Raw genomic sequence first — 19,108 nt, forward strand, 5'->3', positions numbered from 1 at the left:
CCCTATATAGTGCACTACTTTAGACCAGAGCCCTATGGAACCCTATTCCCTATATAGTGCACTACTTTAGACCAGAGCCCAATGGAACCCTATTCCCTATATAGTGCACTACTTTAGACCAGAGCCCTATAGAACCCTATTCCCTATATATAGTGCACTCCTTTAGACCAGAGCCCTATGGAACCCTATTCCCTATATAGTCCACTACTTTAGAGACCAGAGCCCTATGGAACCCTATTCCCTATATAGTGCACTACTTTAGACCAGAGCCCTATGGAACCCTATTCCCTATATAGTGCACTACTTTAGACCAGAGCCCTATGGAACCCTATTCCCTATATAGTGCACTACTTTAGACCAGAGCCCTATGGAACCCTATTCCCTATATAGTGCACTACTTTAGACCAGAGCCCTATGGAACCCTATTCCCTATATAGTGCACTACTTTAGACCAGAGCCCTATGGAACCCTCTTCCCTATATAGTGCACTACTTTAGACCAGAGCCCTATGGAACCCTATTCCCTATATAGTGCACTACTTTAGACCAGAGCCCTATGGAACCATATTCCCTATATAGTGCAGTACTTTAGACCAGAGCCCTATGGAACCCTATTCCCTATATAGTGCACTACTTTAGACCAGAGCCCTATGGAACCCTATTCCCTATATAGTGCAGTACTTTAGTCCAGAGCCCTATGGAACCCTATTCCCTATATAGTGCACTACTTTAGACCAGAGCCCTATGGAACCCTATTCCCTATATAGTGCACTACTTTAGACCAGAGCCCTATGGAACCCTCTTTCCTATAGTGCACTACTTTAGACCAGAGCCCTATGGAACCCTATTCCCTATAGTGCACTACTTTAGACCAGAGCCCTATGGAACCCTATTCCCTATATAGTGCACTACTTTAGACCAGAGCCCTATGGAACCCTATTCCCTATATAGTGCAGTACTTTAGTCCAGAGCCCTATGGAACCCTATTCCCTATATAGTGCACTACTTTAGACCAGAGCCCTATGGAACCCTATTCCCTATATAGTGCAGTACTTTAGTCCAGAGCCCTATGGAACCCTATTCCCTATATAGTGCACTACTTTAGACCAGAGCCCTATGGAACCCTATTCCCTATATAGTGCACTACTTTAGACCAGAGCCCCATGGAACCCTATTCCCTATATAGTGCACCACTTTGTGACCAGAGCCCTATGGAACCCTATTCCTTATATAGTGCACTACTTTAGTCCAGAGCCCTATGGAACCCTATTCCTATATAGTGCACTACTTTAGACCAGAGCCCTGCTCAAAGTAGTGCACTATATAGGGAATAGGAGTGCATGTAGGACAAAAGCTAGCTCAACATGAAATCTATTGCCTATTCAGTGTAAAGGAAGGGGTAACTTGTGAAATGTACCTATTACATCACAGTCTACATATTACACACCAGTCTACATATGACACCAGTCTACATATGACACCAGTCTACATATGACATCAGTCTACATATGACACCAGTCTACATATGACACCAGTCTACATATGACATCAGTCTACATATGACATCAGTCTACATATGACACCAGTCTACATATTACACACCAGTCTACATATGACACCAGTCTACATATTACACACCAGTCTACATATGACACCAGTCTACATATGACATCAGTCTACATATGACATCAGTCTACATATTACACCCCAGTCTACATATGACACCAGTCTACATATTACACACCAGTCTACATATGACACCAGTCTACATATTACACCCCAGTCTACATATGACACCAGTCTACATATTACACACCAGTCTACATATGACACCAGTCTACATATGACATCAGTCTACATATGACATCAGTCTACATATGACACCAGTCTACATATTACACCAGTCTACATATTACACACCAGTCTACATATTACATCAGTCTACATATGACATCAGTCTACATATGACACCAGTCTACATATTACACACCAGTCTACATATTACACACCAGTCTACATATTACACCCCAGTCTACATATGACATCAGTCTACATATGACACCAGTCTACATATTACACACCAGTCTACATATTACACACCAGTCTACATATTACACCCCAGTCTACATATGACACCAGTCTACATATTACACACCAGTCTACATATTACACCAGTCTACATATGACATCAGTCTACATATGACATCAGTCTACATATGACACCAGTCTACATATTACACAACAGTCTACATATTACACACCAGTCTACATATTACACCCCAGTCTACATATTACACCAGTTTACATATACACCCCAGTCTACATATTACACCAGTCTAGTTATTACACCAGTCTAGTTAATACCCCAGTCTACATATGACACCCCAGTCTACATATTACACCAGTCTAGTTATTAAACCAGTCGCTCTGGATAAGAGCGTCTGCTAAATGACTTAAATGTAAATGTAAATGTACATATTACACCAGTCTACATATGACACCAGTCTACATATTACATCACAGTCTACATATTACACCAGTCTACATATTACATCACAGTCTACATATTACACCAGTCTACATATTACATCACAGTCTACATATGACACCAGTCTACATATTACATCACAGTCTACATATGACACCAGTCTACATATTACATCACAGTCTACATATGACACCAGTCTACATATTACACCAGTCTACATATTACATCAGTCTACATATTACATCAGTCTACATATTACATCAGTCTACATATTACACCAGTCTACATATTACATCAGTCTACATATGACACCAGTCTACATATTACATCACAGTCTACATATGACACCAGTCTACATATTACACCAGTCTACATATGACACCAGTCTACATATTACACCCCAGTCTACATATTACACCAGTCTACATATTACACACCAGTCTACATATTACACCCCAGTCTACATATGACACCCCAGTCTACATATTACACACCAGTCTACATATTACACACCAGTCTACATATTACACCAGTCTACATATGACACCCCAGTCTACATATTATACCAGTCTACATATTACACCCCAGTCTACATATTACACCAGTCTACATATGACACCCCAGTCTACATATTACACCAGTCTACATATTACACCCCAGTCTACATATTACACCAGTCTACATGTTACACCAGTCTACATATTACACCAGTCTACATGTTACACCAGTCTACATATTACACCCCAGTCTACATATTACACCCTGTCTACATATTACACCAGTCTACATATTACACCAGTCTACATATTACACCAGTCTACATATGACACCCCAGTCTACATATTACACCCCAGTCTACATATTACACCCCAGTCTACATATTACACCCCAGTCTACATATTACACCAGTCTACATATGACATCAGTCTATATTTACACCAGTCTACATATTACACCAGTCTACATATTACACCAGTATACATATTACACACCAGTCTACATATTACACCCCAGTCTACATATTACACCCCAGTCTACATATTACACCAGTCTACATATTACCCTCAGTCTACATATTACACCAGTCTACATATTACACCAGTCTACATATGACACCAGTCTACATATTACATCACAGTCTACATGTTACACCAGTCTACATATTACACCCCAGTCTACATATTACACCAGTCTACATATTACACCAGTTCATATTACACCAGTCTACATATGACACCAGTCTACATATTACATCACAGTCTACATGCTTTAGACCAGTCTACATATTACACCCCAGTCTACATATTACATATCAACCAACACCTCCTCTCCCTGCTTCAGTATCAATCAACACCTCCTCTCCCCTGCTTCAGTATCATCCAACACCTCCACACCTGCTTCAGTATCAACCAACACCTCCTCTCCTGCTTCAGTATCAACCAACACCTCCTCTCCCTGCTTCAGTATCAACCAACACCTCCTCTCCCTGCTTCAGTATCAACCAACACCTCCTCTCCCTGCTTCAGTATCAACCAACACCTCCTCTCCCTGCTTCAGTATCATCCAACACCTCCTCTCCCTGCTTCAGTATCAACCAACACCTCCTCTCCCTGCTTCAGTATCAACAACACCTCCTCTCCCTGCTTCAGTATCAATCCAACACCTCCTCTCCCTGCTTCAGTATCAACCAACACCTCCTCTCCCTGCTTCAGTATCAACCAACACCTCCTCTCCCTGCTTCAGAATCAACCAACACCTCCTCTCCCTGCTTCAGTATCAACCAACACCTCCTCTCCCTGCTTCAGTATCAACAACACCTCCTCGCCCTGCTTCAGTATCATCCAACACCTCCTCTCCCTGCTTCAGTATCAACCAACACCTCCTCTCCCTGCTTCAGTATCAACCAACACCTCCTCTCCCTGCTTCAGTATCAACCAACACCTCCTCTCCCTGCTTCAGTATCATCCAACACCTCCTCTCCCTGCTTCAGTATCAATCAACACCTCCTCTCCCTGCTTCAGTATCAACCAACACCTCCTCTCCCTGCTTCAGTATCAACCAACACCTCCTCTCCCTGCTTCAGTATCAATCAACACCTCCTCTCCCTGCTTCAGTATCAACCAATACCTCCTCTCCCTGCTTCAGTATCAACCAACACCTCCTCTCCCTGCTTCAGTATCAATCAACACCTCCTCTCCCTGCTTCAGCATCAACCAACACCTCCTCTCCCTGCTTCAGTATCAACCAACACCTCCTCTCCCTGCTTCAGTATCAATCAACACCTCCTCTCCCTGCTTCAGTATCAATCAACACCTCCTCTCCCTGCTTCTGTATGGAATTTTGTATATGTCTTCTCCCTAGTCAGTAGCACACACACACACACACTCCTACACACCTGCTTCAGTATCAACCAACACACACACCACTTCAGTATCAACACACACACCACCACTCCACACTTCACACACACCAACACCTCACACTTACACCTGCACACTTACACACTCAATCAACAGACACCTTCACCTGCTTGTACTCATCCAACACCTCCTCTCCTGGCACCAGTTATCCAGTTTCTCTGACACCTCTCCAGTGCTTCAGCATCATAACACCTGTGTCCCTGATGGAAGTGGAGATAGTTTTAGGCAAGGCTTCTCATATAATTACCCTCTCTATGTTTACACTCACACACACACACACACACATACACACGCACACACACACACACACTCACACACACACACGCATACACACACACACAGCATCATACCTGGCACCACACACACACTCTCTGACGCACACGCACACACACGCATACACACGCACACGCTGCTGTGATGTCACACACTCACACGCACACGCACACACACGCATACATACACACACACATACACACACACACACACACTCACACGCACACGCACACACACGCATACACACACACACACACACACACACACACACACACACACACACACGCATACACACACACGCATACACACACACACACACACACACACGCATACACACACACACATACGCATACACACACACATACACATACACACACACGCACACGCATACACACACACACACGCAGACACACACACACGCATACACACACACACACACACACACACACACACACACACACACACACACACACACACACACACACACACACACACACACACACACACACACACACACACACACACACACACACACACACACACAGACAGACATACAGACAGACATAGACATACACACAGACACATACGCAGACAGACAGACAGACAGACAGACAGACAGCAGACAGACAGACAGACATAAACATTTTTTATTTCACCTTTATTTAACCAGGTAGGAGAGTTGAGAACAAGCTCTCATTTACAACTGCGACCTGGTCAAGATAAAGCAAAGCAGTTTGACAGATACAACAACACAGAGTTACACATAAAACAAACATACAGTCAATAATACAGTATAAACAAGTCTATATACAATGTGAGCAAATGAGAAGGGAGGTAAAGGCAAAAAAGGCCATGGTGGCAAAGTAAATACAATATAGCAAGTAAAACACTGGAATGGTAGTTTTGCAGTGAAAGAATGTGCAAAGTAGAAATAAAAATAATGGGGTGCATAGGAGCAAAATAAATAAATAAATAAAATACAGTAGGGAAAGAGGTAGTTGTTTGGGCTAAATTATAGGTGGGTGCAGTAATGAGGGGTCTTAATTAATACACCTGAGAGGCAGACAGGAATCGCTGTGCCAAATAAGCAATGGGAACGATGAGTATTGTCACTGAATGTTTGTTCTCGCCTGCTGATTCAGACGAGTCATGGGCGAGCTGGAGGGAACTGATCACAGTTCTGTCACTGTGTCTCTACAGGTAAAATCTCCACAGTTAGTGTCTCCACAGTTAAAGTCTCTACAGGTAAAGTCTCCACAGTTAGTGTCTCCACAGTTACAGTTAGTGTCTCCACAGTTAGTGTGTCTCACAGTTAGTGTCTCCACAGTTAGTGTGTCTCACAGTTAGTGTGTCTCCACAGTTAGTGTCTCCACAGTTAGTATCTCCACAGTTAGTGTCTCTACAGTTATAGTCTCCACAGTTAGTGTCTCCACAGTTAGTGTCTCCACAGTTAGTGTGTCCCACAGTTAGTGTGTCTCCACAGTTAGTGTCTCCACAGTTAGTGTCTCTACAGGTAAAGTCTCCACAGTTAGTGTCTCCACAGTTAGTGTCTCCACAGTTAGTGTCTCCACAGTTAGTGTCTCCACAGTTAGTGTCTCCACAGTTAGTGTCTCCACAGTTAGTGTCTCCACAGTTAGTGTCTCTACAGGTATAGTCTCCACAGTTAGTGTCTCCACAGTTAGTGTCTCCACAGTTAGTGTGTCTACAGTTAGTGTCTCTACAGTTAGTGTCTCCACAGTTAGTGTGTCCACAGTTAGTGTCTCCACAGTTAGTGTCTCCACAGTTAGTATCTCCACAGTTAGTGTCTCTACAGGTATAGTCTCCACAGTTAGTGTCTCCACAGTTAGTGTCTCCACAGTTAGTGTGTCTCCACAGTTAGTGTGTCTCCACAGTTAGTGTCTCCACAGTTAGTGTGTCTACAGGTATAGTCTCCACAGTTAGTGTCTCCACAGTTAGTGTCTCCACAGTTAGTGTCTCTCACAGTTAGTGTGTCTCACAGTTAGTGTCTCCACAGTTAGTGTCTCCACAGTTAGTGTGTCTCCACAGGTATAGTCTCCACAGTTAGTGTCTCCACAGGTAGTGTCTCCACAGTTAGTGTCTCCACAGTTAGTGTGTCTCCACAGTTAGTGTCTCCACAGTTAGTGTCTCCACAGTTAGTGTGTCTCCACAGTTAGTGTGTCTCCACAGTTTGTGTCTCCACAGTTAGTGTCTCCACAGTTAGTGTCTCCACAGTTAGTGTCTCCACAGTTAGGTCTCCACAGTTAGTGTGTCTCCACAGTTAGTGTCTCCACAGTTAGTGTCTCCACAGTTAGTGTCTCCACAGTTAGTGTCTCCACAGTTAGTGTGTCTACAGGTATAGTCTCCACAGTTAGTGTCTCCACAGTTAGTGTCTCCACAGTTAGTGTCTCCACAGTTAGTGTCTCCACAGTTAGTGTCTCCACAGTTAGTGTCTCCACAGTTAGTGTCTCCACAGTTAGTGTCTCCACAGTTAGTGTGTCTACAGGTATAGTCTCCACAGTTAGTGTCTCCACAGTTAGTGTGTCTACAGGTATAGTCTCCACAGTTAGTGTCTCCACAGTTAGTGTGTCTACAGGTATAGTCTCCACAGTTAGTGTCTCCACAGTTAGTGTGTCCACAGTTAATGTCTCCACAGTTAGTGGGTCTCCACAGGTATATCTCTCAGGCAGGTCTTCAACTTTTCCTCGTCTCCTCGTCTCCTTTTGCTTCTTTCTGCTCTAAAGCTCAACTCCACATATCATACTAACTCCTGTCAGGTCTTCTATCCACCCTACATAAAACTCCTGTCAGGTCTTCTATCCACCCTAGATAAGACTCCTGTCATGTCTTCTATTCACCCTAGATAAGACTCCTGTTAGGTCTTCTATCCACCCCAGATAAAACTCCTGTCAGGTCTTCTATCCACCCTAGATAAGACTCCTGTCATGTCTTCTATTCACCCTAGATAAGACTCCTGTTAGGTCTTCTATCCACCCTAGATAAAACTCCTGTCAGGTCTTCTATTCACCCTAGATAAGACTCCTGTTAGGTCTTCTATCCACCCTAGATAAAACTCCTGTCAGGTCTTCTATCCACCCTAGATAAGACTCTGTTTATCACCATCTCTATCGTTGTCTCTCTCTGTCTCTCTCTGTCTCTCTCTCTCTCAACCTCTCTCTCTCTCTCTCTCTCTCTCTCTCTCTCCCTTTCTCTCTCTCTCTGTCTCTTCTCTCTGTCTCTCTCTCTCCCTTTCTCTCTCTCCCTTTCTCTCTCTCTCTCCTTTTCCGGTATCTTGCTCTTCTTAAACAACAACCTCCACAACATCAGTAGTGTTTAACTAATCAAGAATGGTCTACCCAATCTTTATTCAATCACAGGCTGTTAATTAGACGTAATGACCTTTCCCAGCAGACCTTGATCACTGTTATTAAACTCTGTCTGTCTGTCTGTCTGTCTGTCTGTCTGTCTGTCTGTCTGTCTGTCAAATCAAATCAAATCAAATCAAATGTTATTTGTCACATACACATGGTTAGCAGATGTTAATGCGAGTGTAGCGAAATGCTTGTGCTTCTAGTTCCGACAATGCAGTAATAACCAACAAGTAATCTAACTAACAATTCCAAAACTACTGTCTTATACACAGTGTAAGGGGATAAAGAATATGTACATAAGGATATATGAATGAGTGATGGTACAGAGCAGCATAGGCAAGATACAGTAGATGGTATCGAGTACAGTATATACATATGAGATGAGTATGTAAACAAAGTGGCATAGTTAAAGTGGCTAGTGATACATGTATTACATAAGGATGCAGTCGATGATATAGAGTACAGTATATACGTATGCATATGAGATGAATAATGTAGGGTAAGTAACATTATATAAGGTAGCATTGTTTAAAGTGGCTAGTGATATATTTACATCATTTCCCATCAATTCCCATTATTAAAGTGGCTGGAGTTGGGTCAGTGTCAATGACAGTGTGTTGGCAGCAGCCACTCAATGTTAGTGGTGGCTGTTTAACAGTCTGATGGCCTTGAGATAGAAGCTGTTTTTCAGTCTCTCGGTCCCAGCTTTGATGCACCTGTACTGACCTCGCCTTCTGGATGATAGCGGGGTGAACAGGCAGTGGCTCGGGTGGTTGATGTCCTTGATGATCTTTATGGCCTTCCTGTAACATCGGGTGGTGTAGGTGTCCTGGAGGGCAGGTAGTTTGCCCCGGTGATGCGTTGTGCAGACCTCACTACCCTCTGGAGAGCCTTACGGTTGAGGGCGGAGCAGTTGCCGTACCAGGCGGTGATACAGCCCGCCAGGATGCTCTCGATTGTGCATCTGTAGAAGTTTGTGAGTGCTTTTGGTGACAAGCCGAATTTCTTCAGCCTCCTGAGGTTGAAGGGCGCTGCTGCGCCTTCTTCACGATGCTGTCTGTGTGAGTGGACCAATTCAGTTTGTCTGTGATGTGTATGCCGAGGAACTTAAAACTTATCAGGTGAACAGAAGGATCCTGTATGTTTCTTTCATCACACCATGTCTCGTTAGCCATAAGGCATACGCCCCGCCCCTCTTCTTACCAGAAATATGTTTGTTTCTGTCGGCGCGATGCGTGGAGAAACCCGTTGGCTGCACCGCCTCGGATAGCGTCTCTCCAGTGAGCCATGTTTCCGTGAAGCAAAGAACGTTACAGTCTCTGATGTCCCTCTGGAATGCCACCCTTGCTCGGATTTCATCAACCTTGTTGTCAAGAGACTGGACATTGGCAAGAAGAATGCTAGGGAGTGGTGCACGATGTGCCCGTCTCCGGAGTCTGACCAGACGACCGCCTCGTTTCCCTCTTTATCGGAGTCGTTTTCTTGGGTCGCTGCATGCGATCCATTCCGTTGTCCTGTTTGTAAGGCAGAACACAGGATCCGCGTCGCGGAAAACATATTCTTGGTCGTACTGATGGTGAGTTGACGCTGCTCTTATATTCAGTAGTTCTTCTCGACTGTATGTAATGAAACCTAAGATGACCTGGGGTACTAATGTAAGAAATAACACGTAAAAAAACAAAAAACTGCATAGTTTCCTAGGAACGCGAAGCGAGGCGGCCATCTCTGTCGGCGCCGGAAGCCAGTCCGTCTGTCTGTCTGTCTGTCTGTCTGTCTGTCTGTCTGTCTGTCTGTCTGTCTGTCTGTCTGTCTGTCTGTCTGTCTCAGATACTGTGAGGGTGAAGATGTGCAGAATAATTAATCTATGCATGGCTAGGACTGAGTTTGTCATTAATATTTCCAGAGATGAGCTGAGGTAGTGTGAGTGTTTTGTACACTGAGTTGTAGACTATTTTACCCTGAGTCAATCAATCAATCAAATGTAACTATGAAGCCCTTCTTAAATCAGCTGATATATCAAAGTGCTGTACAGAAACCCAGCCTGAAACCCCAAACAGCAAGCAATGCAGGTGTAGAAGCACGGTGTCAGTAACCACCTAGCTACCAGAACCCAGTCAGTAACCGCCTAGCTACCAGAACCCAGTCAGTAGCCACCTAGCTACCAGAACCCAGTCAGTAGCCACCTAGCTACCAGAACCCAGTCAGTGGCCACCTAGCTACCAGAACCCAGTCAGTAACCACCTAGCTACCAGAACCCAGTCAGTAACCACCTAGCTACCAGAACCCAGTCAGTAACCACCTAGCTACCAGAACCCAGTCAGTAACCACCTAGCAACCAGAACCCAGTCAGTAACCACCTAGCAACCAGAACCCAGTCAGTAACCACCTAGCTACCAGAACCCAGTCAGTAACCACCTAGCTACCAGAACCCAGTCAGTAGCCACCTAGCTACCAGAACCCAGTCAGTAGCCACCTAGCTACCAGAACTCCAGTCTGTAACCACCTAGCTAACCCTCCAGTCTGTATATGACCTCTAACCTCCAGTCTCTGTCAGTAGACCTCTAACCCTCCAGTCAGTATGACCTCTAACCAGAACCCAGTCAGTAGCCACCCTCAAGCTACTGTAGAACCCAGTCAGTAGCCACCTATGACCTACCAGAACCCAGTCAGTAGCCACCCTAGCTATAGACCTCTAACCCCAGTCTCTGTATATGACCTTTAACCCTCCAGTCTGTATATGACCTCTAACCCTCCAGTCTGTATATGACATTTGGTCCAGTCTGCATATGCGCTTAACCCAGGGTAGTGGGTTTGACCTCTAACCCCCATCTGTATAATGTATCCAGTCTGTATGACTGTAACCCTCCAGTCTCTTTGTATGACCTCTAACCCTCCAGTCTGTATATGACCTCTAATTATTAGTCTGTATTATTACCTTAACCCCCATTCTGTATATGACCTTAACCCTATCTCTGTTATGACCTCTAACCCTCCAGTCTGTATATGACCTCTAATCCTCCAGTCTGTATTTGACCTCTAACCCTCCAGTCTGTATATGACCTCTAACCCTCAGTCTCTGTGTATGACCTCTAACCCCCAGTCTGTATATGACCTCTAACCATCCAGTCTGTATATGACCTCTAACCCCCAGTCTGTATATGACCTCTAACCCTCCAGTCTCTGTGTATGACCTCTAATCCTCCAGTCTGTATATGACCTCTAATCCTCCAGTCTGTATTTGACCTCTAACCCTCCAGTCTGTATATGACCTCTAACCCTCCAGTCTGTGTATGACCTCTAACCCTCCAGTCTGTATATGACCTCTAACCCTCCAGTCTCTGTGTATGACCTCTAACCCCCAGTCTGTATATGACCTCTAACCCCCAGTCTCTGTATATGACCTCTAACCCTCCAGTCTCTGTGTATGACCTCTAATCCTCCAGTCTGTATTTGACCTCTAACCCTCCAGTCTGTATATGACCTCTAACCCTCCAGTCTATGTATATGACCTCTAACCCTCCAGTCTATGTGTATGACCTCTAACCCTCCAGTCTGTATATGACCTCTAACCCTCCAGTCTGTATATGACCTCTAACCCTCCAGTCTGTATATGACCTCTAACCCTCCAGTCTCTGTGTATGACCTCTAACCCTCCAGTCTCTGTGTGTTCGTCCAGGTGACATGTCTCCAAGACTTCTTCGGTGACGAGGACATCTTCGTAGCGTGTGGACCGGAGAAATACCGTTACCAAGACGACTTCCAGCTGGAAGAGAGCGGTGAGATACTCTACTTCCTGTGTGTGTGTGTGTGTGTGTGTGTCCTGTCTCTGTCTCTCTGTTAGCCTGCTTTCTCTTATCAACCCAGTCTGTGTCTGTCTATATGGAAAGTTCCCAGGACCTGAGTGGTTATGTTGCCCTTAATCTCTCCATCTACTCATCTCTCCATCTACTCATCTCCTCATCTCTCCATCTCCTCATCTCTCCATCTCCTCATCTCTCCATCTCCTCATCTCTCATCTCCTCATCTCCTCATCTCCTCATCTCTCCATCTACTCATCTACTCATCTCTCCATCTACTCATCTCCTCATCTCCTCATCTCTCCATCTACTCATCTACTCATCTACTCATCTACTCATCTACTCATCTCCTCATCTCTCCATCTACTCATCTACTCATCTCCTCATCTCTCCATCTACTCATCTACTCATCTACTCATCTCTCCATCTCTCCATCTCCTCATCTCCTCATCTCTCCATCTACTCATCTACTCATCTCCTCATCTCTCCATCATCATCTCTCATCTCCTCATCTCTCCATCTACTCATCTCTCATCATCTCTCCATCTACTCATCTACTCATCTCCTCATCTCTCCATCTACTCATCTCCTCATCTCTCCATCTACTCATCTCCTCATCTCCTCATCTCTCCACTCATCTACTCATCTCCTCATCTCTCCATCTACTCATCTCTTCATCTCCTCCCTCCATCCCTCCCTCCCTCCCTCCATCTACTCATCTACTCATCTTTCTCCAATCATATTCCAGATCTACTGATTCCTCATCTCTATCTACATCTTTCATCTAACTCTGTAGATGATCCCCCTAACTCCCTCTCCCTCCCCCTCCCTCCCTCCCTCCCCCTACTCCTCCCTCCTCCCTCCCTCCCTCCCTCTCTGACAGTTTCTGCCTATCTATACCTACGATGATTCCTACTAACATCTTCAACTAACTCTGTAGATGATCAGAACATCTACTAATCTACTACTCTACTACTCTACTACTCTACTACTTTACTACTCTACTACCCTACTACTCTACTACCCTACTACTCTAGTACTCTACTACCCTACTACTCTACTACTCTACTACCCTACTATTCTACTACTCTACTACCCTACTATTCTACTACTCTACTACCCTACTACTCTAACACCTGCTCCACATCACAGAACCTATTAATCTCACAGATCCTATTCACCTGCTCATGTTCATCTCTCTCTTTCAATTTCAACTCAATTTCAATTCAAGGGGCTTTATTGTCATGGGAAACATATGTTAACACAAAAAATGAAGTAAACGATAATATACAAAAGTGAAATAAACAATTAAAATGAACAAAACATTACACTCACAGAAGTTCCAAAGAATAAAGACATTACAAATGTCATATTATATATATACAGTGTTTTAACAATGTACAAATGGTTAAAGGACACAAGATAAAATAAATAAGCATAAATATGGGTTGAATTTACAATGGTGTTTGTTCTATACCAAATTAGCATACCACATTAGCATACCAAATTAGCATACCAAATTAGCATACCCTCTGAGTCCCTTCCCTGTTTCAAACCTGGTAGTTTGGTGGATGGGACTACCAGCTCTCTGTAACCTAGAGGGCAACCAGTGGGTCCATCTCCTCTATACCACCCACCTGGTAGTGTGGTGGATGGGACTACCATCTCTCTGTAACCTAGAGGACAACCAGTGGGTCCATCTCCTCTATATCACCCACCTGGTAGTGTGGTGGATGGGACTACCATCTCTCTGTAGCCTAGAGGACAACCAGTGGGTCCATCTCCTCTATATCACCCACCTGGTAGTGTGGTGGATGGGACTACCAGCTCTCTGTAACCTAGAGGGCAACCAGTGGGTCCATCTCCTCTATACCACCCAGCTCTCTGTAACCTAGAGGGCAACCAGTGGGTCCACCTGGTAGTGTGGTGGATGGGACTACCAGCTCTCTGTAACCTAGAGGGCAACCAGTGGGTCCATCTCCTCTATACCACCCACCTGGTAGTGTGGTGGATGGGACTACCAGCTCTCTGTAACCTAGAGGACAACCAGTGGGTCCATCTCCTCTATACCACCCACCTGGTAGTTTGGTGGATAGGGACTACCAGCTCTCTGTAACCTAGAGGACAACCAGTGGGTCCGTCTCCTCTATTCCAGGTTTCTTGCAGGATGACAATGTCTGTATTACCGATTTCTTTGGTGAAGTCCGGGTTTCTGCTCTTCAGGCCAAAGGCAGATGACCTCAGGCCTTGGATATTCCAGGATGATATAGTGAAGGCTTCGTGTTCCATAGAGTGTCCAATGTTGTTGGTCGTGGTTTGGCCTCAGGCCAGTAAGTGTGAGCAGAGCCTGCTGAGCATCTGGTACATGCCATTGGCTTGGGCGAGTGTGAGAGTGGGGGTTGGGACTGTTTGCCCGCTCACTACCTGGGCGTATGTGTGGCTTCCATGTTGAGGTCCTCTTTGCGGGGGTGGGGTGCATGGGGTGGGCAGGAGTGGCATAGGTCTGATCTGAGGGGCCTAAATGGGGTGTGGGCATGGTCTCTCTCTCTCTGTCTCTCTCCTTGTCTCTCTCTCTGTCTCTCTCTCTCTGTCTCTCTCCTTGTCTCTCTCTCTGTCTCTCTCCTCTGTCTCTCTCTCTGTGTCTCTCTCTCTCTGTCTCTCTCCTTGTCTCTCTCTCTGTCTCTCTCTCTCTGTCTCTCTCCTTGTCTCTCTCTCTGTCTCTCTCTCTGTCTCTCTCCTTGTCTCTCTCTCTCTGTCTCTCTCCTTGTCTCTCTCTCTGTCTCTCTCAGTGGGGAGAAGTGATGATGTGACACTAGCTGACATCCCCTCCTGATCCATCTCATAGTGTGTAGGAGTCAGGACAAAAGCCTGACTGCCACTTCACTTCTCTCGGCCCCCCGTGTGTGTTATTGTATTGACATTGTATTGTCGCTAAGTGCATAGAGTGTAACTCCCTCTGTGCTTTTCCTTGTCCCTTCTGTACAGTTGATTAAAAGATATACGTCTGAATTCAGAGGTTCTGTAGCTCCCAAACTGTCCTACCTAGTCCCATCCATCAATATACCAGGTGTGTCCCATCCACCAATATACCAGGTGTGTCCCATCCATCAATATACCAGGTGTGTCCCATCCACCAATATACCAGGTGTGTCCCATCCACAATATACCAGGTGTGTCCCATCCACCAATATACCAGGTGTGTCCCATCCACCAATATACCAGGTGTGTCCCATCCACTAATATACCAGGTGTGTCCCATCCACCAATATACCAGGTGTGTCCCATCCACCAATATACCAAGTGTGTCCCATCCACCAATATACCAGGTGTGTCCCATCCACCAATATACCAGGTGTGAATCCACCAATATACCAGGGGTGTGATTATTAATATAGAGGTGACCCATCCACTCTACTAAATTAATCAAAACTGGAACATCCACAATATACCAGGTAGTCCCATCCAAATATAAATGATCTCAAAAGAGAAAATGTACCAGGTGTGTTCCATCCACCAATATACCATCCCCATCCTTTACCAATATACCAGGTGTGTCCCATCCTGGAATATACCAGGTATGTCCCATCCACCAATATACCAGGTGTGTCCCATCCAAATATGCCAGAACCGTGTGTTCCTCCACCCTATACCAGGTGTGTCCAATCCCCAATATACCAGGTGTCCATCCAACAATATACCAGGTTGTCCCATCCACCAATATACCAGGTGTAAACATCCACCTAAAACATCTTAACATCCACCATTTGACCAGGTGTGTCCCATCAAATCTAAAAATGTGTTCCAACCTAAGAAAATGAACCATCCACAAATGGTTTGATACCAGGTGTGTCCCAAACCACCAATAAATTCAGGTGTGTCCCATCCACCAATCTACCAAAAGTGTCCCATCACTATACCAGGTGAATCCCATCCACCAACAATACAGAAATACACATCCGCAAAGGAACAGCATGTGTCCCATCAGCTCAATATACCATTGAAGTCCCATCCACTCAATAACCAGGTGTGTCCCATCCACCAAAACAGGTGTGTCCCATCCACAATATACCACGTTCCCACCTTAATATTTATTAGGTGTTTTAGTATGGTCAGGGAGTTACCAGGTGGGTGTCCCATCCACCAATATACCAGGTGTGTCCCATCCACCAATATACCAGGTGTGTTAGTATGGTCACCAATATACCAGGGTTGTCCCATCCACCAATATGGTCAGGGAGTTGGGTCCACCAATGTCTTTGTGTTAGTATGGTCAAGTTGGGTGGGCCATCCACTTTGTGTTAGTATGGTCCAGGGAGTTGGGTGGGTTGTCTTTTATTATGTCTTTGTTTTAGTATGGTCAGGAAGTAGTTGGGTGGGTTGTCCCATCCATTATGTCTTTGTTTTAGTATGGTCAGGGAGTTGGGTGTGTTGTCTTTTATTATGTCTTTGTGTTATATGGTCAGGGAGTTGGGTGGGTTGTCTTTTCCATTATGTCTTTGTGTTAGTATGGTCCCATCCACCAATTGGGTGGGTTGTCTTTTACCATGTCAAATGTGCTTTTTACCAAGTACCATGGTCAGGGCGTGAGTTGGGTGGGTTGTCTTTTATTATGTCTTTGTTTTAGTATGGTCAGGTCTTTGGGTGGGTTGTCTTTCATTATGTCTTTGTTTTAGTATGGTGAGGGTCTGCTGAGTTGATGGGTTGTCTTTCATTATGTCTTTGTTTTAGTATGGTCCCAGGGAGTTGAAAAAGGCTTTGTGTTAGTATTTCAGGGAGTTGGGTGGGTTGTCTTTGTGTTAGTATGGTCAGGGAGTTGGGTGGGTTGTCTTTGTGTTAGTATGGTCAGGGGTTGGGTGGGACCACTTTGTGTTAGTATGGTCAGGGAGTTGGGTGGGTTGTCTTTGTGTTAGTATGGTCGGGAGTTGGGTGGGTTGTCTTTGTGTTAGTTATTATTATTACTATACAATGGTCAGGGAGTTGGGTGGGTTGTCTTTGTGTTAGTATGGTAGGGAGTTGGGTGGGTTGTCTTTGTGTTAGTATGGTCAGGGAGTTGGGTGGGTTGTTTTTATTATGTCTTTGTGTTAGTATGGTCAGTGAGTTGGGTGGGTTGTCTTTCATTATGTCTTTGTGTTAGTATGGTCAGGGAGTTGGGTGGGTTGTCTTTTATGAAGTCTTTGTTTTAGTATGGTCAGGAAGTTGGGTAATTAGACATAATGTTCCGTTTTCTATGTTGTGTTTGGCCTGGTATGGTTCTTAATCAGAGGCAGGTGTCGTTAATTGCCTCTGATTTCCCAGGTTATGTTTATTTTCCTGTTTTGTGTTTTTTTAGTAATTCACGGGACTGTTCGTTGGTCGTAATATTGTTTTGTTCAGTTACATAATGAAAAGATATGAACACTTACCCACGCTGCACTTTGGTCCTCACCTCCTTCAGACGACGACCGTTACAAACACAAAGAATGATCTTTCCAAAACAGAGATGTATGGGTAAACCACTTCTCCAATCTGATTGGCCCTATAACAAACAGCAAAATCATAAACATGATCAAATACAAATCTTAGAATCAACTATTAAAGACGACCAGAACCCACTGGATTCTCCGATTACCTTGATTGAACTACAGGACAAAATACAAACCTTCCAACCTCAAAAGGCCCGTGGTGTTGACGGTATACTAGATGAAATTATAAAATATAGATAAAACTATTTAACATCATCCTCAGCTCTAGCATCTTCCCTAATATTTGGAACCAAAGCCTGATCACCCCATTCCACAAATGTGGAGACAAATTTGACCTGAATAACTACCGTGGGATATTCGTCAACAGTAACCTTGGGGAAACCCTCTGCATTATCATTAACAGCAGACTGTTACATTTCCTCAGTGAAAACAATGTACTGAATAAATGTCAAATGGGCTTTTTACCAAGATACCATGCGACAGACCACGTATTCACCCTGCACTCTTTAATTCACATTCTAACTTATCAAAACAACGGCCAAGTCTTTCATGCTTGGTTGATTTCCAAAAGCCTTCAATTCAATTTGGCATGATGGGTCTGCTATACAAATTGATGGAAATGAAGGTAGGCATTAGCCCACATTACCTGTCCCGAAGGAGACCCAAATCCTGAAAAAGGCTTTAAGGTGGATTTAGATATAATTGAAGATATGGCCAACAGTAGTGGCAGTTGGTCCTCTATTGTCCTCAGTCATTTGTGTATCAAATGGTATTCGTACGAAAAGTGTAGTAAGTGTGAAGAGACTCATTGATGAAGCTTGTTTAATTAGACGTAATGAAGGTTGGTTAATTAGACATAATGAAGGTTGGTTAATTAGACGTAATGAAGGTTGGTTAATTAGACATAATGAAGGTTGGTTAATTAGACATAATGAAGGTTGGTTAATTAGACATAATGAAGGTTGGTTAATTAGACATAATGAAGGTTGGTTAATTAGACGTAATGAAGGTTGGTTAATTACGTAATGAAGGTTGGTTAATTAGACGTAACGAAGGTTGGTTAATTAGATGTAATGAAGGTTGGTTAATTAGACATAACGAAGTTTGGTTAATTAGACGTAATGAAGGTTGGTTAATTAGACATAATGAAGGTTGGTTAATTAGATGTAATGAAGGTTGGTTAATTAGACATAATGAAGGTTGGTTAATTAGACATAATGAAGGTTGGTTAATTAGATGTAATGAAGGTTGGTTAATTAGATGTAATGAAGGTTGGTTAATTACGTAATGAAGGTTGGTTA

At 44.2% G+C, this 19,108-nt stretch overlaps 1 protein-coding gene across 1 annotated transcript in view; it reads left to right on the plus strand.

Moving 5' to 3' along the window:
* Positions 1–19,108, plus strand: part of LOC127906209 (serine/threonine-protein kinase DCLK1-like) — an 80,001-nt gene that overhangs the window by 24,387 nt on the left and 36,506 nt on the right. The window contains exon 3 of the mRNA XM_052457487.1: positions 12,225–12,324. Coding sequence (XP_052313447.1) covers positions 12,225–12,324 — 100 coding nt within the window. The remainder of the gene's footprint in view (positions 1–12,224; positions 12,325–19,108) is intronic.

Source organism: Oncorhynchus keta, chromosome 11, assembly GCF_023373465.1.
Source record: "Oncorhynchus keta strain PuntledgeMale-10-30-2019 chromosome 11, Oket_V2, whole genome shotgun sequence".
In the NCBI taxonomy this organism is placed as follows: domain Eukaryota; kingdom Metazoa; phylum Chordata; class Actinopteri; order Salmoniformes; family Salmonidae; genus Oncorhynchus; species Oncorhynchus keta.